At 44.1% G+C, this 18,352-nt stretch overlaps 2 protein-coding genes across 2 annotated transcripts in view; one reads left to right on the top strand and one right to left on the bottom strand.

Annotated features, from left to right (window-relative positions):
• The window catches only part of ppp2r2ba (protein phosphatase 2, regulatory subunit B, beta a), a 46,801-nt gene extending 33,838 nt beyond the window's left edge, over positions 1–12,963 (bottom strand). Inside the window, exon 1 of the mRNA XM_079268401.1 lies at positions 12,851–12,963. Coding sequence (XP_079124527.1) covers positions 12,851–12,929 — 79 coding nt within the window. The 5' untranslated portion in view covers positions 12,930–12,963. The remainder of the gene's footprint in view (positions 1–12,850) is intronic.
• Positions 12,964–13,935: 972 nt separating this feature from the next.
• rpl26 (ribosomal protein L26) lies at positions 13,936–17,620 on the top strand. The gene is made up of 4 exons (XM_079268405.1): positions 13,936–14,020; positions 14,739–14,910; positions 15,003–15,143; positions 17,455–17,620. Exons 2-4 carry the CDS (start codon positions 14,743–14,745, stop codon positions 17,581–17,583), a joined length of 438 nt encoding a protein of 145 aa, XP_079124531.1. The 5' UTR covers positions 13,936–14,020; positions 14,739–14,742; the 3' UTR covers positions 17,584–17,620.
• Positions 17,621–18,352: the final 732 nt, after the last annotated feature.

The raw sequence follows: 18,352 nt of genomic DNA, 5'->3' as shown, positions 1-18,352 counted from the left end.
GGATCAGCTGTTCTTCTGTGACCGAGAGTACCTCTGTTTATTTCACTTCTTTAAATCTAAAGACCTGCATTGCAGTAAAAAAGGAAAACTACATTTTAAACTGTCGCATAACTTTATTTTTTTCTTCTCTTTGCTTCATAGCTGAAGATCATGAAGAGGACGAAGACGGCCCACGGTCCATCACACCTGCAAGGTTTCTGCAGTGGATCACGGGCCAAGGTCACATCCCACTTCTCCCATCCGAGAAGAAGGATTTTGCTGTGATGCTCAGATTTAACCACGACTGCAGTGCAGACTTTGGGCATCACAGCATCTGTTACCCTGTCGTCTCAGCATGTACAAAGACAATTGCACTACCCGTACGACATATGAGGTCATATGTCGAATTGAAAAAGGTTATGATGGAGGCTTTTCATCTCGGGCAGGAATTTCACAATGTGTAGACAATTGTCTCTCTCTACCCTCCATTTTTTTTTTTTTTTTGCCTCCGTTCATGTTTAGCAAAAACTGCTGTTTTAATACTCTCATGTTCTGAGAAAAGAAAAGTATTTAATTGTAATATTTAAAAATACTTGTTTTGAAAAATGAGTTCCGTACACACAAAAATTGTGTTGACTGTTTATAAAAGAGAACAAAATGTTAAGGTTTGGAATTAAAAAAAGATTTTATACGATTTATTCTTCTTTTTACATGTGGCTTCACTGTTGCCAGTCACAACAAATACAAATTTAAAACACATTCATTGTATACTTGTTGGTGTTAAAGGGGTAAAACCCTTGAAACACAACGTTTGCATTTATGATACATGAGTTAGTACACAGTTCAATACAGCTAAATAAATGTCTCGCCGTAGGACTCAGATGGTCTAGCAACATCAATAGCGGCCCTAAGGCGTGCCATATCCTCCTCACATAGGGGACATGCAATGGGTGGAAGAATCACTCCAGAACTGGTCGCATTTTGCTCACTGGCACTGTTGAAATCAAGATCTGCATCCTCGATTTCCTTCATCAAGAAAAAAAAAAGCAGATTTCTTAATTAAACATTTGTCACATAGAAATCTGAGGACATAAAGTAAAACTATAAAGGTAAGCAGATTTTAAATAGATCAACATGTGAACATAACTGATACTATGCTGATGCAAGTATCAACATAGTATCATTTAATTAGTTTTAATGTGAACAAAGAGATACAAGCCCTGATCAGCATTTGAACACATTTTTGTTCTGTTATCTCTTTCATTAATTTGACGTTGGTGATTGAAAAAAACTTTGACACATCTGTTATTAAGCAATATTCAATTTTCTTACCCCAAATTATAATTGGTAGTGTAATCTAAAGTAAACTAAATTCAGTTGTACCAAGATGTTTTTTCATGGTATAAGTTTTGAGGGCTTCCTTTACAGTGTTGAAAAGCTGTTTCATGCACAATGCTTGTGTCTAAAATAAATTCAAGGAAATGGTGTGAGCTTTGCTATTCTATGAAGTAGAAACACTGGTCAAAACTATCAATGTATAATACTATGTTTGCTTAAAAATAACTTAGATTTGCTACCTCTGCCAGGTCTGGAGCATTAACAGGATTCTGGAGGAGTCCGATTGTCCACAGTTGTTGTGGGGTCAGATTTTGCTCTGTCCTTAAAGGATGATTATCCCAACCCATCCTGAAGACATCAAGATCCCTCTGCAGACGTGGAAGAAATACATGCAAACAAACAGCATGCAAGTTATTACTTAAAACGTATGCAAAGTGGCCAACTTGGAAGGCGTCTATCATAGCCTAAATTACGTATCAGAATACAACAACAATGAGGACTGCAAAGGTTATGCTGTGTAAACTAAAGGTCCGTCCACACCAAGAACTATAACTATAGATAACCACAGTGATAACGATGTGAGGATCCACACTGATGAACGACGAAGTTCTGTAAACAGTGACGCCAAGCAACATTTATAAGGCTCTGTGCAGCTGCAGCCACTGTCGAATTATAGTCGACATTCTGTTACGAAAGACAACACACATTGAAGGACTTGAGCTGGTCAGTGTAAGGAGGGAACAATTCACAAACACAAGCTAACAGCATTCAGCTAGTTGCTTAATTTCTAGCTTTGGCGAAATCCCCACTTAAATAAATCTTCTCCCTTTATGTATGACGCTATCTTACAATCATCATTGTAATATTTAGGATAATTTCTAGTATCTGTATAAAAATGTATTCGATTTCTTACCTGCGCGCTGGCGCCAGCAGGCGGTCCAGGTGGAGCGGACGCCATCACAAGGATACTACGCTGCGTTCACAGTGGTGTGTGGAAGTGCGAAACGTCATATATTAAAGTGTGGTAGTTGAACGGCCCAATATGGCATAGTTTATTGCTCTTTTACTGTGATTCGTCCCAAGTAGAGGCTAAAACAGCTTGCTAAACAGAATTTTGGCACTAGCGTCATTTTTTAAACTTTCAATCACGTGAATATGGTGAATAGAAAGTGTTGAATCATAATTCTCGCGGTGCCCACGTTACCTGAAGGCAACGTGGTTGAGGAACTCCTCAGCCCTCGTTGTTATGCTGTCACTCATGATGACACGCCCCTCTCAGTTGATACCACGCCCCCCACGTTAGATCTGGGTCAAAAGTCTGAACTGAAAAAAAAAACCTGAACTGAAAAAAAAACCTGAACGTGAAAAAAAAAAACCTGAACGTGAAAAAAAGATTTGAAACCCAAAAAAAAAAGATTTGAATCTGAAAATATAAAATCTGAAACTGAAAAATATAAGAACTCAAATATCAAAATATATATGAACGTGAAAACTGAAAAAAAAAAATGTATTCGAAAAAATTCCAAAAGTGAATCAAAATTATATTCAACCCAAAAAAACTTTTCATTCACTTATTTTTATTTTGAATACATTGCTGTATTTTGGGACTTTCAGGTTCACATTTTTTTTTCAAGTGAACGAAACTTTTGACCTGGATTTAGCTCCATAACGGCACACATACACACCAGCATACGCTGCGGTCCTCACACACAAAACTCCTCAACTCTATGTTATGCTTTGACTAAATGCAGACAGAAGTTCCCCTCAGGCGCTGCCATGACAAGCTCACTGCGCTTCTTATAAATAATACAGCCGGATAAAACTGCAAAATGCAAAGACATACACACCGCAAGACAAGTGTCGACGATGGCGCTTAATCAGAGACTTTCTTGTCACACATCAAATCTCAAATATTCATGACTCTGTTCTGCTTTTCCCTGTCACACTCAAACAAATGATATATCGCAGAGTTGCCCTCAGACACTACAGGAAGGAGGAAGCTGAGGCAGGACTGGCTGCTGTAAATAAAAATATACATTCATTCAATGTTAAACACAGCTTATACGCGGATATGTGAGTTCTAGTACAAGAAGGTCAAAAACGCCAGGTGGGGCACTCTCGCACTCGCCTGAACAAAGTGGAAATTACTAGAACTCTGAAGGATAGCTTTTGCCCCAGTTAAATGTCACATAGTCTTACAGAGAACCAGTCTCAACTGCCTGCTCCATCTTAGAGATAGAAAGAGGCGCCCTTCCATATCTAGCGCCTAGCTTATCTAGTTGGCCGAACATAACAATATGCTGCTGAATCAACATCTCACACTGATGTTCCAGAGAAGGCGGATCCCGGACGTGAGCCAGTGTGGGCGGAGATGCTCAGTGCTCCATCGGGCCATTTGAATGCTAGAAACAAATCCGCCTCCTACTATTGCTTTGACCAATAGGCTCCAAAAGGAGGACCTAATATATGAACGCATGCGCACTCTGTCTAAGCGCCTTTTAGCTTTTCATTCACTCCTACAGAGTGAACTTTTTAGGTCCGTGCACGTTTAACTGCTGGACATAATACTTCTGTCACAAATAAACCTTATTGCTTGAATTGAGCTAAACGCCTCGACCTAAGTCTGTTCACCTGAGTTTTCTCCTCAACATGAGATTTATTCTCAACATGGTAGCAGCGATGGTTCTTAACGATCAGTAGGAGAGACATCTCGTGACGGACTTTTTCTTCTGTCCACAGACAAAACAACAGGTGTTTTCCCGAGAGGCTGGGGATTCCGGAGGCCTGCCGGAACGATTCTTATCACCTCGGGGAACTGATCAAACAGCGCTGAATCAAAAGGTGAGCAGAGCCTATTTAAATGAAATCTGCAGAATTGTATGTAGGAAAAACCAAATTGAATTGATCAGAAGTACCGGGTGTGAGTATGAATTGCTTTGACTAAATTTTTAAAGATAAATTGACGAAGCATTGTGACAGGATTGTTATGACAGCAGTGGGGGTTTTTTAGCATAGAATGTACATGTGTGTGAGTGGATCTAACAGAAATTAAGGATTGTAAGTTCTATAAACTGGCATCGTGTTCACCGTGTAAGTTTTGATAACTGTTCGGAGGTTACACAGCCGTGGCGAAAGCTTCGGTTCGCTGACCAATGACGGTCTGAAAGACTGAATTCCGGGCCACACTGTTGATTTATGCGAAGTTGCAAGCTGAGATTTGGATCAAGTATATAGAAATGTTGTTGGAATACGCTGATGTGACTGTAGTGTGTCTGGAGACTGCAAAACGCCATTTCCTAAAGGGACCAGGTTCATGCAATGTTGTACACTGTAAAACGAAGATCCATCCAGAGAATTTTAATTGAGAAAAATAAATTGATGAGGTCAAATTGAGGTAATTGATGAGGTTTGTGTACCAGTATTGCAGAAGTGGCAGTGTATGGGTTTGCATGCAGCATAGATGATCTCAGGGAGACATCGATTCAATTGTAGCACAAGATATCGCCACTTTCTTAGGAACCGTGCTCGCACAAGGCGTACACTGTAAACAAAAAGGTCAATAGACCTTTCCTGACGAGGTCTGTGTGCGATTATTTGTGGAATCACGGCTGTGTGTGGTCGATTGAGTGCTGGGTAATGTCTCAGGGAGACACAGGTCGGAATTCAGAGAATGCACAAGAATTCGCCATTTCCTTAGGGACCGGGTTCGCACAAGGCGTACACTGTAAACAATAAGGTCAATAGACCTTTCCTGACGAGGTCTGTGTGCGATTATTTGTGGAATCACGGCAGTGTATGGTCGATTGAGTGTTGAGTAATGCCTATTAGGTATCCATCTCCTTCGGGACCGTGCTCGTGAAAACGCTATAAGAGCAGATCTATATGTGATTTGTGCGTATTTCAGTGACGGCAGTGTATGGTGTCAATCTGGTATGGATGTGAGTGACTGTGTGAAGCGTACAGGTGTTAGAGAGTACATGTGTAGTTGTAAAGTTGTAGTGTTTTTCACCAGGTTGGTGTGCTTCTCAGAGATTGACGGTCAGTGGAGCAGAGCACACGCATAAGACACAAACTTTGCACTCAAACACAGAACCACAAAACACTAGAATAGAAGAGGAAAGCTGAGGGTTAATATACGTGTTAGTTTTACTGGTAGAGTTACAAAGATTACAGATTTATTGGAAATTGTGTTCCATAGGAACCGTGAACAGAGTTAGGAGCGAAGACACAGCAGGCAAAGGCACAGAGGCAAGGGAGTGAACATCTTAGATAAGAAAGACAGCTGCAGCCAAAGCAGGGAGAGATAACAACGTACAGAGGGCACAAGAACATTTCACAGGAGCTTTGGCTCCCTCTGTTGGACATTCGGGAGTACAGCACCTAAAACATTTTGAATTGAAAAAAGGATTGGAATTGGGAAAAAAAAAAAACATTTTGAAAAGAAAAAGAGGATTGGAACTGGAAAAGAGGATTGGAATTGAAAAAGATTGATTGAAGAAAAAAAAAAAAAACTTGAACTGAAAAAGAAAAGAACAACACAAGAAGACATGGCTGGAGCTGTGGCTCCATCTGGTGGCTACTCAGGAGCACTGCGTGCAAAACTGAAAGAAGCTGTAACAGACACAAGAGGCAAGACTGCATGGAAGAGAGACAAGATTCATTGGGATAACTGCATGAAACGATGGACAAAGGAGGGCTGGTGGTGGGCGGCCAGTCCACTGCCTCCATCAGCCAACAACCTCCGATTCTTTGCCAAAGATTCGACAAAACGAGTGGCCTACGCACAGACAGCAGAGAATAATCAAACCAAACGACGTGTGTTCATTAACCCCCTGAAGCAAGCCCGCAAAGACAGAGAAGAGGAACATCGAGTGGCGATGATAGCATTAGAATTGGCCATGACAGATCGGATACAGGTGGACATGCTGACCGAAAAAGAACAAACCAGGCCCCATCAGTTACTCGACATCACCCCCTTCGACATCACCCCTACCACACAAGCCCCGGTAGGTCTGGAAAAGACTGCACAGGAACCGGGCCAGGCATCTCTGGCCTCGGCCCCTCCCCCGCCCTCAACTGGCCTCTATCCAGCACCCCCTCCAGTTGCTCCCCCATACTCCTCCAACAATCCGTTTATACAAGCACCAGTGAGAACAGTGAAAGGAGGAATGTTGTCAGGAGCATTCAAGATGGCACTAGATGATGGGTGCACCATCGAGACAAGCTCCACCCCAACAGAGCGAGCAATGAAAGACATGATGAAGAGGATGGAGATGTTGGAAAGAGTTGTGACAGGAGTCACCAGTGGGGAACACAAAGAGGATCTTCAAGGAGCAGCGAGAGGCCAGTGGTACAACGAGGAGGAAGGAGACGACAAGGGGCAGCGAGATTTCAATCAGGAGTACATTCAGCGACTTCGCGACAAACTCGCTGACACATCACCTCGCCCCATGCACTCAGAAGATACCTATGTGACAAACAACCTGTACCATAATCCTGGAGCTGAAAGACAGCCATCACGAAGAGACTCAAGCGGACCAACTACATTGGAGCAGCTCTCTGTCGTGCGAACAGAGGCAGAAGAACTAGTACAGACTCTAACCTCAATTATGGGCGGCGGCAGAGAGTCCAGCAACCAAGGAGCACCGGTGGAGCAGTCAACATATGAGGTGAAGGGCATTCTACACGGAAAAGTCACCCCCCTTCGGGCAGGGACTATCGCTCCTCCCCCCCACCATTACCTTCGGTCCCATGGCCCGCCCCCCGAAACAAAAACAGAGGAGACTGTCAGTGAATATCCCCTGAGAGCAGCCCCCACCCTCGCGCAGCCACAGCGTGTTCAATTTGTGCCTTTTGGGTTTGCAGACCTGACCAGCATAGTACAACAGCTTCCATCCCTCCATGCAGGAGCCGATCCGTGGATTCAGCTCACGGAAGCTTTGACAGCTGGCCGTCAGCTGGCGGTAGGCGACCTGAGAGCACTTCTCTTCCGCTGTCTGGACCCAACCCAGTGTACTACCCTACTATACATGGCAGGCGCCGGTGTGGCACCAGATGCCGACCCCTTTGATCGATATCGTACAGCGTTGTGGCAGGAGCTCAGAACTAAGTTCCCCACTCCAGTGAACCAAGGCGCAGTGGCAGCATTCATCTGGACCCCGGCAGAGCCCCCACCCCTGTATCTGGCCAGAGCAGAACAGGTGTGGCGCGAGGCCTTCAGAGAACCACATGATGCAAGCATTACCACAGTGGCACTATGGCGCACAATGGTAAAACGAGGCCTACCTGATGGACCTCGCCAGAGCATGGACGCAGTGGTTGGCCTAGAGGAAATGACACAAGACATGTGGAACGCCCAGCTCCGACATTACCTCTCCAAGCACATTCAAACTGAGGCTGGAAGTGAAACAGAAATTAAGACCTTGCAGAAGGCCCTACTCAAGAAACAACTCAAAGAACACGACGCGGCTGAGGCCGCCGCGAAATCTAGGGTTTAACAGGCTACTCACGAGCCCATATCCCAGCCTACACCAACAACACCACCATTCTCAGCTCCCACTTGAAGCAAGCACTTGCACGTCCACTGCACTCATGTCCCCAGACTACTCCCTACCGTTCCACCTTGATGTTTCCGAAAGAGACAGCCTACTCAATGCTGTACTCTTCCAGAAAAAGGGGGGTGAGAGACAGGTACTGATGTATCACACATCAAAACTTGACACTGTGGAAAATCTCATATTGTCATGGGCCATCCACTGGAAGCCAACATCCGCCCTGAGCTCACAATCGAGCACATCAAAGAACATCAAAAGAAAGCAGGACCTTAGGAATGGTCCGAATGGACACGAAAAGGAGCCTCAAAAGACAAAGAAGGTCTGTGGAGAGCCCACGACGGCAGAGTGGTTGCCTCAGCAGAACTGTGTGCAGCACTCCTACCAGGGGCCCACGGACCTACACACGAGGGAAAGAGACGGACATTGGACAATTTAAAACAACTATGGTGGCATCCGCACATGGAAGCGATATCTTTCCTCTTCTGCGATGAATGTCAAATTTGTGGAAATCACAACCCAAGAAAACCATTCAAGACACCGATGGGATCCTATCCCGTGCCCTCTGCCTGTTTCCAAGACATCAGCATAGATTATACAGATATGGGACTAGAGAACAGAGTGCAGGGAAAGAGGTACATCTTGGTAATGGTAGACAGATTTTCAAGATGGGTGGAAGCAATTCCCACCAAGAGAGAAGACTCGCAGACAGTTGTAAGGTGGCTGCAGACAGAACTGATTCCCCGTTACGGAGTGCCGAGATGCATCCGCTCTGATAACGGATCACACTTTAGCAACACCATGCTCGCACAGGTAGAGCAATTTCTGGGAATCACACACTGATTCGGGTCAGTCTATCACCCGCAATCTCAGGGCCTGGTGGAACGAGCGAATCAGACCCTTAAGGCCAAAATTGCCAAAGTTTGCGCGGGCTCCAAATTAACATGGGTTGAGGCCCTGCCCCTGGCCCTTATGGCCATGAGGTCCGGAAAAGGGGGAGAAACACATCTCTCCCCACACAAGATCATGACTGGCCGGCCGATGCCAGGTCCACCCAGAGATGGAGGTCATATGCCACCTCTGGATGTACAGCAGATTGAAATGTCTGACTATATGAGTGCCCTAACTTCTCTTGCTGAAGCTCTCTCCAAGCAGATCGAGAGGACTCGAGCAGTACCTGAAGCAGCGGCAGCTGGAAAGCAGATACAAGTAGGTGATTGGGTCAGGGTCAAGGTTCACAAGCGCAAGTGGACTGACCCCAGGTGGACTGGGCCGTACGAGGTGAAGGAGGTTACTTCACACTCGGTCCAGGTCAAGGGCAAATCAGGCGCCCCTTGGCACCACCTGACACATTGTGTCCCAGCACCGGTACCAACCAGAACACTAGGAGAAATTCGCACTAATTTGGAAAATGCATCAGGAACTTAGATTATGCAATCTTATGCAAACCCCGCCGACCGAGGTCGGCAGCGCTTCACCTGGGAAAGGGTGGGATGTGGGAAGAAAACTATAATGGGGGTGGGAATGGGCATACTAGTTGCCTTACTGATCTGGGGATTAGAAACCAAGTATCAGACACACCAGCACCCATCTCATTCAACTGCCCCTCTTCCCTCTCCATCCCCGAATCAGACACACACCCGAACTAGACATAGCACCCCACCAGTTTCCGATCCAGACGATTCAGATGATAGGGACCTAAACATAGAGTTACAGCCATTGAATGAGTAGTTCCAAAACATAGAAGTTCACACCTAGCAGGTGTGAAAAGGGGGATTTGTAAATAAAAATATACATTCATTCAATGTTAAACACAGCTTATACGCGGATATGTGAGTTCTAGTACAAGAAGGTCAAAAACGCCAGGTGGGGCACTCTCGCACTCGCCTGAACAAAGTGGAAATTACTAGAACTCTGAAGGATAGCTTTTGCCCCAGTTAAATGTCACATAGTCTTACAGAGAACCAGTCTCAACTGCCTGCTCCATCTTAGAGATAGAAAGAGGCGCCCTTCCATATCTAGCGCCTAGCTTATCTAGTTGGCCGAACATAACAATATGCTGCTGAATCAACATCTCACACTGATGTTCCAGAGAAGGCGGATCCCGGACGTGAGCCAGTGTGGGCGGAGATGCTCAGTGCTCCATCGGGCCATTTGAATGCTAGAAACAAATCCGCCTCCTACTATTGCTTTGACCAATAGGCTCCAAAAGGAGGACCTAATATATGAACGCATGCGCACTCTGTCTAAGCGCCTTTTAGCTTTTCATTCACTCCTACAGAGTGAACTTTTTAGGTCCGTGCACGTTTAACTGCTGGACATAATACTTCTGTCACAAATAAACCTTATTGCTTGAATTGAGCTAAACGCCTCGACCTAAGTCTGTTCACCTGAGTTTTCTCCTCAACATGAGATTTATTCTCAACACTGCGTTGACTGATGGCAACGTGAGATGTGGCGAGGTGTCAGTTGGGGACTCGTATTTTTTTTTCCCCTGACAGCAGAAGGGAGACACACACAATCACACCCCCATCAGAAACCTTTAAGACTTAATCCATCACACATGAACTGACAGGTGACAGATGAACTGACTGATGTGAAATGGGGGGAAAATACAGAAGGAAAAAAAAACCACTGACTCAAACTTACACAGGGACACAAACACACACACAGGCAGGAAAAAGCTGTGTATCCCTCAGAGACTTGACCCAGGTGAATCTGACTGATGCTGGCACACCACTCTCAACAATGGTCCAGATAAACAAAGAGAACACGCGCACACACCCAATATGGTCCAGTACGGGGCTTATATAATGTATTGCATACTCCTCTTCCCTGGGGGGATCTCGGCTCAGCTGGGCCGGACATGAATGCTGGGAAATGTTGACGAAAGGAGGGGGCTACAGCGGCCCACGGAGAAGCTTCCTCAAGGACCAGGAGGTCTTATGGAAAGGCGAAGCCCGGTAGCAAGGTCAAGGCAGGAAGCGCAACTGCTAGCGTAAACAAACCGACATTTACTGGCTTCTACTTTTTCGTATTTTTTTAACACAAACTGTAGATAACGTGCCGATGAGATGGCCTCTTGTTATTTTGGCACATCATGTTTCCACGGTCATCTGCTGTGTCACCACACCCCGCTGGCCTCCAGCGCATGAGATTCATCGTCTCTCACTCGCTTTCTTAGTGCAACTGTTTCGCATTTCTCCACACAGAGAGCAACGCAGGAATCAGGATCATATATCACACTGTGGCGGAGCACAGCAGCTCCATGTTTACTGAGCTATCACTTCCTCTCTTATACCACTCCCTTATCTCAGGCAGAAGGAATGAGTCTTAAGGGAGCGGGAGAGGAAGATCGTGTTTGTTGACCTCACACTTATGACTCAGATCATATCTCAACATTTGACTTGGCAAAGAATCTTTTTGGCTATGTTTATAAAAAGTGTGGTGTATTCATCGTTCAAATATCACATTTCAACAAAGCTGTTAACATGGGAACATTTTTTTACGAGAACGTAACTTTGACAAAAAAAATGTTTTGAACTCAAGATGCGCTTTCGCACGTTTTCCAGAACTTTCTACCACATCTCACTTTTTGTTTTTGTCACGATGATTACACCATGTTATCGTGAGAATTTGTCACAAGTAACTCGAAAAACAAAGACCAGTTTCTTTAATACACTTTTGCTTCAAGAATAATTGTTTTGAGTGCATTGTCATTTTTTACACTTTGTTGGCTGAATCTCAAAATGTGTTAATGCCTGAAAAGTTTGCCTTTCCTTCTTTAGACCACAACCCCAACATGTCCTCATGATTGATACATAGCATAAACTCATGTAAAATACATCTTTGTATATTTATTTTCATAGCGTCGTTCAGAATGTATTTTCTCTTTTGTTCTGTGTCAAGCTCATGTTATCTTTCGTACACTGAATTCAATATTTTGTCAACAAATAATCTTTCACTCTTAATCCTTGAGGCCTAAATTCCTACAAATCAAGAGCAATTTTATCATATTTTAAATGGCTAATTAATGTAAAATTGCTCAGGAGGATAGTGGAAATGGTGAATAAATTACTTCCACATCTTCCTCCTGTTTACTAAATATATACAGTATATAGGTCAGCTCTACAGGCTGTGAAGGGCCTTGACTTTGGCCACCACATACTTTACTGTACACTATCTTCCCTCCTGTGCCAGGGGGCTGAAGGGCAGAGCGTGCACAGGAAGGAGGGCAACCATGCAAAGCTAAATAATGCAGTGGCTCAGTCTCCACATTATGACCTAAATGGCTGGTTATACAAACACTCAGACCCTCATGGGCCCAGTCTGACAGCAGAAGGATGAATGGACCCGCTCTTATTCACTCATTTATTGCTGTCACGACGTTGGTCATTTCCAGCACAATGACTGTGTATACACTGGGTGTATTTACATATAAGGCTTTTGGCATTTGGAGGAAATTCCACCCCTCTGAACTGAGTGAATTGCAGATGAATTAAGTCTGATCCTGTCTCAGAAAGGCCTATTGCCACCCATGTTGCCATAGGAGTTTGAAGCAAAGTGTGAAAGGGTGATACTTGTCATGCAACTCCACAAACTGAGTGCCTCTCTTGACATGCCGAAGGCTTGTGTGTTGACAGCTCTGAGGAAAGCAAAATGAGTTAAACGAGGAGGGCTATTTGCCCCAGAGGGAGACACAATCACACAAATCCTCTCAGTCATTTGCATCTTTCTTTTCCTCACCTCTACATTTGTGAATGGCTCCAACAACTTCGTGCACTGTGACAACATCTGCAGTGGGTTAGCAGCCCCACAGCTGGACAATTTAACTTCTGACAACACACACGTAAAGGCCCGCTGTATGTGTCAGGGACGGAGGAGCAGCCGAAACATTCATGCCACACGCACAAAGTAAGCATTAACTGACAGCCCGTGGCAGCCCCCCCCCCCCCCCCCCCCCCTTCGGGGTCCCACCCTACCTTCGGTGTGGCAAGTGGAGGACAGGATGGTGCTCGGAGGGCGGAAGAGGTACGGCAGATAACGGGAAAAACATTTCATCTTCTTTTCCGATGCTTGCCGACGGGTGAAGAGCGTTGCGTTGCGGGCTCCACATCCGCACTGCCGCCGCGACAGCAAGCTAGAGAGGAACCAAGGGGGTGGGGGGTGGTGCGGGAGGGGAAAGAGGCTCTCTGTCCGCGGTGCAGGGGGCTATGACAGCATCACTTTTCGCAGGAAGACAGCGCAGCCAGGCAGGCAGGCAGGCTCCGGTGAAACTGCGCGCTGCCCGGGGAGCAAACAGCGCACAATGTCAGCGCACCTCCGCATCCGTGTCGGCAGTTTACTCCGTGAATATAGTTGTTGGAGTGACAGCAGCGCAGGGGGGCTCGTCTTCTGTCCGCTCAGAAGGGAGGTCAATGTATGTGTGGTCTGACGGTGTAAACACCCCCACCCCTTCGTGTTTGTGTGTCAGTTTATTGGAGTGAAAAGAGCAATTATGGGGATGATTATGTTGTTCCCACGTGAATCTGGACCGCTGTTACATATCATCCATAAAAGCCTGCCTGATTTACACATTTCCTGGTTTCACTGTGATGTGCCGGTATATTTGTGTACTAGTTATTTATTCTAAGTGGCAGGAAAATCCCTGAGGGTAAAGAAGCAAATACGCGATAGTTTATTGTGTGGAATGAACATTGGACAGAACTTGATGAATCATAGACAAAACTTGTTTCCAACTGACCAGGTTATTGATTCATTTGGGTTGGCGCCATCTTGTGGTAATCTGCGTGGACACCAAACTAGAGTTATAATGACGCAAAAATAAAACCAGGTATAAAACGAGTGAAAGATGTTTAACAAATGGGTCTCGTGAAATTTATGCTTTAACTTGCGGTAAAAAAAAAGTATCACGATCACAAAAAAGTAAAAAATAATAATAATCATATGTAAGAAAATTTGAAATACACGCAACATTTTATTAAATACTCATATGATATTATGTAAGTGCTAGTTTTTTTAATATTTATTGTAATTCATGTGTATTTTATTCCCATTTTAAGTGCATCTCGCGAGACTTGAGTGTGAACTAATGCCAGCGGAAGTACTATGTGACTCTCTTTTCCGCCGGCCATAGAGGAGCAAACGGCAGGGTAAGAATTCCTGGCAGATTATTTCACTAAAGTTATCACCATCCATCCTCCCTTTGGTGCCACCGTGTATCCATATAAACGTCTAAACACCTCGGGAACATTATCACCATTAAAATTCGGCCAATATTGAACCCATATTGATGATAGATTGCTTGTTTAAACCTCTCACTGTTTGGTGCCCCTGTTGGATCCGCCAGTCTCCGCATGTCGGCTACGGGTCGTGAAGGTGCTTGATTCCTGGTGCTAGCGGCTGATATTCGGCTCCTTTACCGTGAATGGGTTTTCTGGTTTGTTTGCAACTCGCTCGGTTATGTTTCTGAGTTACTGTTGGCACTGAAATGCTAACGCTCCAGCCCGTCTGTTATATTATGCTAACTAAGTAGCATCCTTTCGCTAGTTTAGCATTTGAAGTCAAGCCATGACCTAGCCAGCCAGCTAGATTACTGTTTTAATATCGTTAGCTGAGGTGTTGGAGTAGCTGCAATGCTAGTCGCATTACGGTACTTTTTAGGTTTCAGGGGAGTTGGTGTGCAGATAAACTAAAGTTCCCCAAAGTACTCAAACGTGTTGATACTGGCGTTTGTAGATTAGCATCTTTTTGCTAACTTGCCTCCATACTGTTGTGAAACTCAACGTTTTCAGCAATTGTTGAGTGACTTGTCAACAGCTGCACGTTTTCAATCCTTTTTAATATCCCGTATGTATTGTTTGTGCTCAGCATCATGAAGCTGAATCCATTCGTAACGTCCTCCCGCCGCAAGAACCGCAAGAGGCACTTCAATGCCCCCTCACACATCAGGAGGAAGATCATGTCTTCCCCCCTCTCCAAGGAGCTCCGCCAGAAGTACAACGTGCGGTCCATGCCCATCCGCAAAGATGATGAAGTCCAGGTATTGTACTTTTGGATTGCTGAAAGTTTGTCATAGTTGTCTTAAAAGAGTAAGCTTTACATGCTTGACTCAATTGTGTTGTTCACAAACAGGTTGTCCGTGGACATTACAAAGGCCAGCAGATTGGCAAAGTGGTGCAGGTCTACAGGAAAAAGTACGTCATCTACATTGAGCGTGTGCAGAGAGAGAAGGCCAACGGAACCACAGTCCATGTCGGCATCCACCCGAGCAAGGTGAGCCACGGTCGTGTACATCCTCAAATTGGTGTGCCTCCCTCAGAGGAACAAGACATTTGCGTAATGTGTTGTGTTATTCAACACTGTACGTTCCACCAGGAAAGTCGATGAATCTCAACCTATTTAGCCGTGTTAAGATGCACACTTTTGAGATGTGTCCCTGTTCCTGTTTGGCATTTCATTGAGTGAAGTAAAAAATAAGTGTTACAGAAACTGTTACAGGATAAACACCATTTCCCTGAGGAGAATTGTATCCTACTTTCCTTCTATTGTTCCTGGAAATAACATGTTTTTTATTATGCTTCAGAAGTTGTATGGCTGCCCTTATCAGCACTCTGCAATAGAGGTGGGATCGGCAAACAATTGTGCTGTAGATTTCATTATTTGCCAAAAATTGCAGCCCCACACTTTATTTCATTTAACCCATGTATATCAGGTGAAAGGCTTGAAGTAAACGGGGATTATTCGGTTCTTAACACTGTGAAAGAGGCGCAGATTTAAGTTTGTGGTGTTCTGTGAGGCAGTCATTTGTGGAGTTGCACTGGACTGCTTATTATTGAGAAGTGTTTCTGATGTTTTCCACCACATTTACATCCATAATGTGTGAGGCAGCTACTTCAGCAATACGAAGTTGTCTTAAACGATAAAATGGTGCGTCTCTTACCACTGGTTGTCGACAATATTTCTCCACTTTCAGCCTTCGATAGGTCCATCATATAATCCAGACTCGAGCTCTCTTGTTATCAACCTTGAATTGTTGTGTGCGTAACTAGGAAGTGTTTGTTAAAATGAATGTCCAACTTAATTTTTTAAGATCTTAAAGACTGTAGGAAACAAGGAAGCACCAAGTGGATCTTGCAGCGATACAACACAAATTATGCAGCGTTTAACTTGGTCAGATTGAAAAGATAATAGAATAATAGAGCGGTTTTAATATGATAAAAGCAATTGATGGCTGCATTCCATTTTAGTTGCTTCAGGTTGTAGGTCTTCTTCTTATGCCTGTTGGCTCACTGAGAGACTTGGACAGACTTTAGCCCACATTATTATTATTAACATGTGCTTTTCCTCCTAAATGTCTGCTGTGCAAAAGGCCTGTTGGATGTTTTTTCCTTATTTGATGCAAGGGTCTAAGGACAGAGGGTGTCGTTTTCATAACAGATTGTAAAGCCCCATTTGGCAGCTGTATATTGGGTCATTCATACAAAGTTGACTTGACTAACAGGATGAACTGTTGCCCTGTGACAGTCTTATTGTTCAACCCACTGCAGCAAACCTGCCAGTCCTACAGTTTGTCATTTTTCACCGTGCTGCTGTGGCTTTTTTTGACCCCACCACAATGTTTTCTTGTATTTAATTAATTTAAAAATGATGTTCGGTACAGCGCACAGATATTTTTGTAATCATGATCAAATTTAATAATTGTTGGGCTGTCAGAAAGATGGCAATATATCCGACATCTTAACATGAAAAATTGGATGTCAGGGAAATTATGTCCGTTAGCTTTGACTGTTTGAGCACCTAGCATCATTGCTGTAAATAGTCTGCCCCCCTCTCTTGTGCCACTGGACAGTCGCCAACCTCCCGGTGCTGGGTTAGCCTGAATTATCCTGCTAACGAACATTAGTCAGGAGCAGATTGGGTGGTGGAATAGCCTTAGGTCCTAGCTGGGTTAGCTTAGCTTCCATCTCGGTTTTCCTCCCCTTGACTCCGCTTTAACTCTGGCTACGTTGAGCCATATGACTACATATTAAATTCAATCCAGACACTTCCTTGTACGATGTTAAGTGTATTCCGCAATATGCCATAATTACTCCAGTAATAAATATTAAAATTGTAGTGAAATTCAATGGAATTCAGCCATAATTGTTGACACTTGTTTGTGGCCTCTTCATCTGCTGTGAAAAGGTTTACTTGACTGTTTAAGAGAACTTGACATTAGTGGGTAACTCCACTGACAACAGTATGTAATGCTGTGATCTAAATATACATATCTTTGTGGTTCATGCACACCATGAGCAAATAATTAAAGCCTAACAACTATCAAACATGTCAGACCTTTGTCACATCTAGGTTGTGGTGCCATTTGTGTTGCATTGGATTTAAAGTTGTGTATTTGTTGTAGTTTTACTGCTTGATCAACACACTGCAGAATGCCCACTGAGAACTAGTCCAGTCATTAGAAAAGGAGTTGTGAATTCACTGTATTAGTTTCAGCCATTCTTTGGCTTTCTTTATGGGTGATACTACCACCAAAGAGGCATTCTATGACTTGTTCAACAACCTGCTATGTTTTTTTCCTTTGCAGGTGGTCATCACCAGGCTAAAGCTGGACAAGGACCGCAAGAAGATCCTGGAGCGCAAGGCCAAGTCTCGCGCCGATGGAAAGGAGAAGGGCAAATACAAGGAGGAGACCATTGAGAAGATGCAGGACTGAAAATGATCTTTCGTGTCAATAAACTGTATAAATGGAACATACTTTGTCTGTCTTGTTTTAGCTGTGGAGGTGGGAATGTTGTGCATGGTGTCAAATATATATTTGTAGGTCCAGGGATTTCTATTTAAAATGTGCACAACTTGTTTTGAGGTACTTTTTACACCAAGATTATTGTACGTTCATCACCTGTAATAGATTTGATCATTATGAACGGTCTGTATGTAGCCCACTGTAGTGCACTGATGTTAATCCAGTGCTCAAATGAATCTTGCACCAGCCATGTGAAGGGAACTGTTTTTATTTACGAGTTTCTGCCAGCAGTAGTTTGCTCTACAGAGAATCTAATTGAAAGCTGATGAATTGTGCTCCTGTTTGAGGTGTGCATGTATAGATGCAGAGGTGTACGGGGCCCGTCTGGGTGTAAAGATGTCAAAACTGAGCTCACTAAGTGATGCAAAGGCCCAGATGTGATATTTGCATAGAAATTATATTTCATTGAAATTGGCCTCTTGGAAGTTGTCGAAATGAAATGCTCGTGGTGGATTCATTTTGAGATTTTGGCCTACTTTGCTTCCCTAACATGTTCTTTCACAGGGTTCGTACGGTCATGGAAAACCTGGAAAAGTCATGGAATTTTAAAATGGTTATTTCCAGGCCTGGAAAAGTCATGGAAAAAAAATCAAATCCCAAAAGTTTTGGAAAAGTCATGGAAATTAGTTATATTCATATTTTCATGTCGTTCATTTGCGCTGAGTTGCCAGCCAGCGTT

This window comes from Melanostigma gelatinosum (genome assembly GCF_949748355.1).
Source record: "Melanostigma gelatinosum genome assembly, chromosome: 5".
Lineage (NCBI taxonomy): Eukaryota > Metazoa > Chordata > Actinopteri > Perciformes > Zoarcidae > Melanostigma > Melanostigma gelatinosum.
The sequence above is the reverse complement of the archived record's forward strand: the minus strand, read 5'-3'. Positions and strand labels throughout refer to the sequence as shown.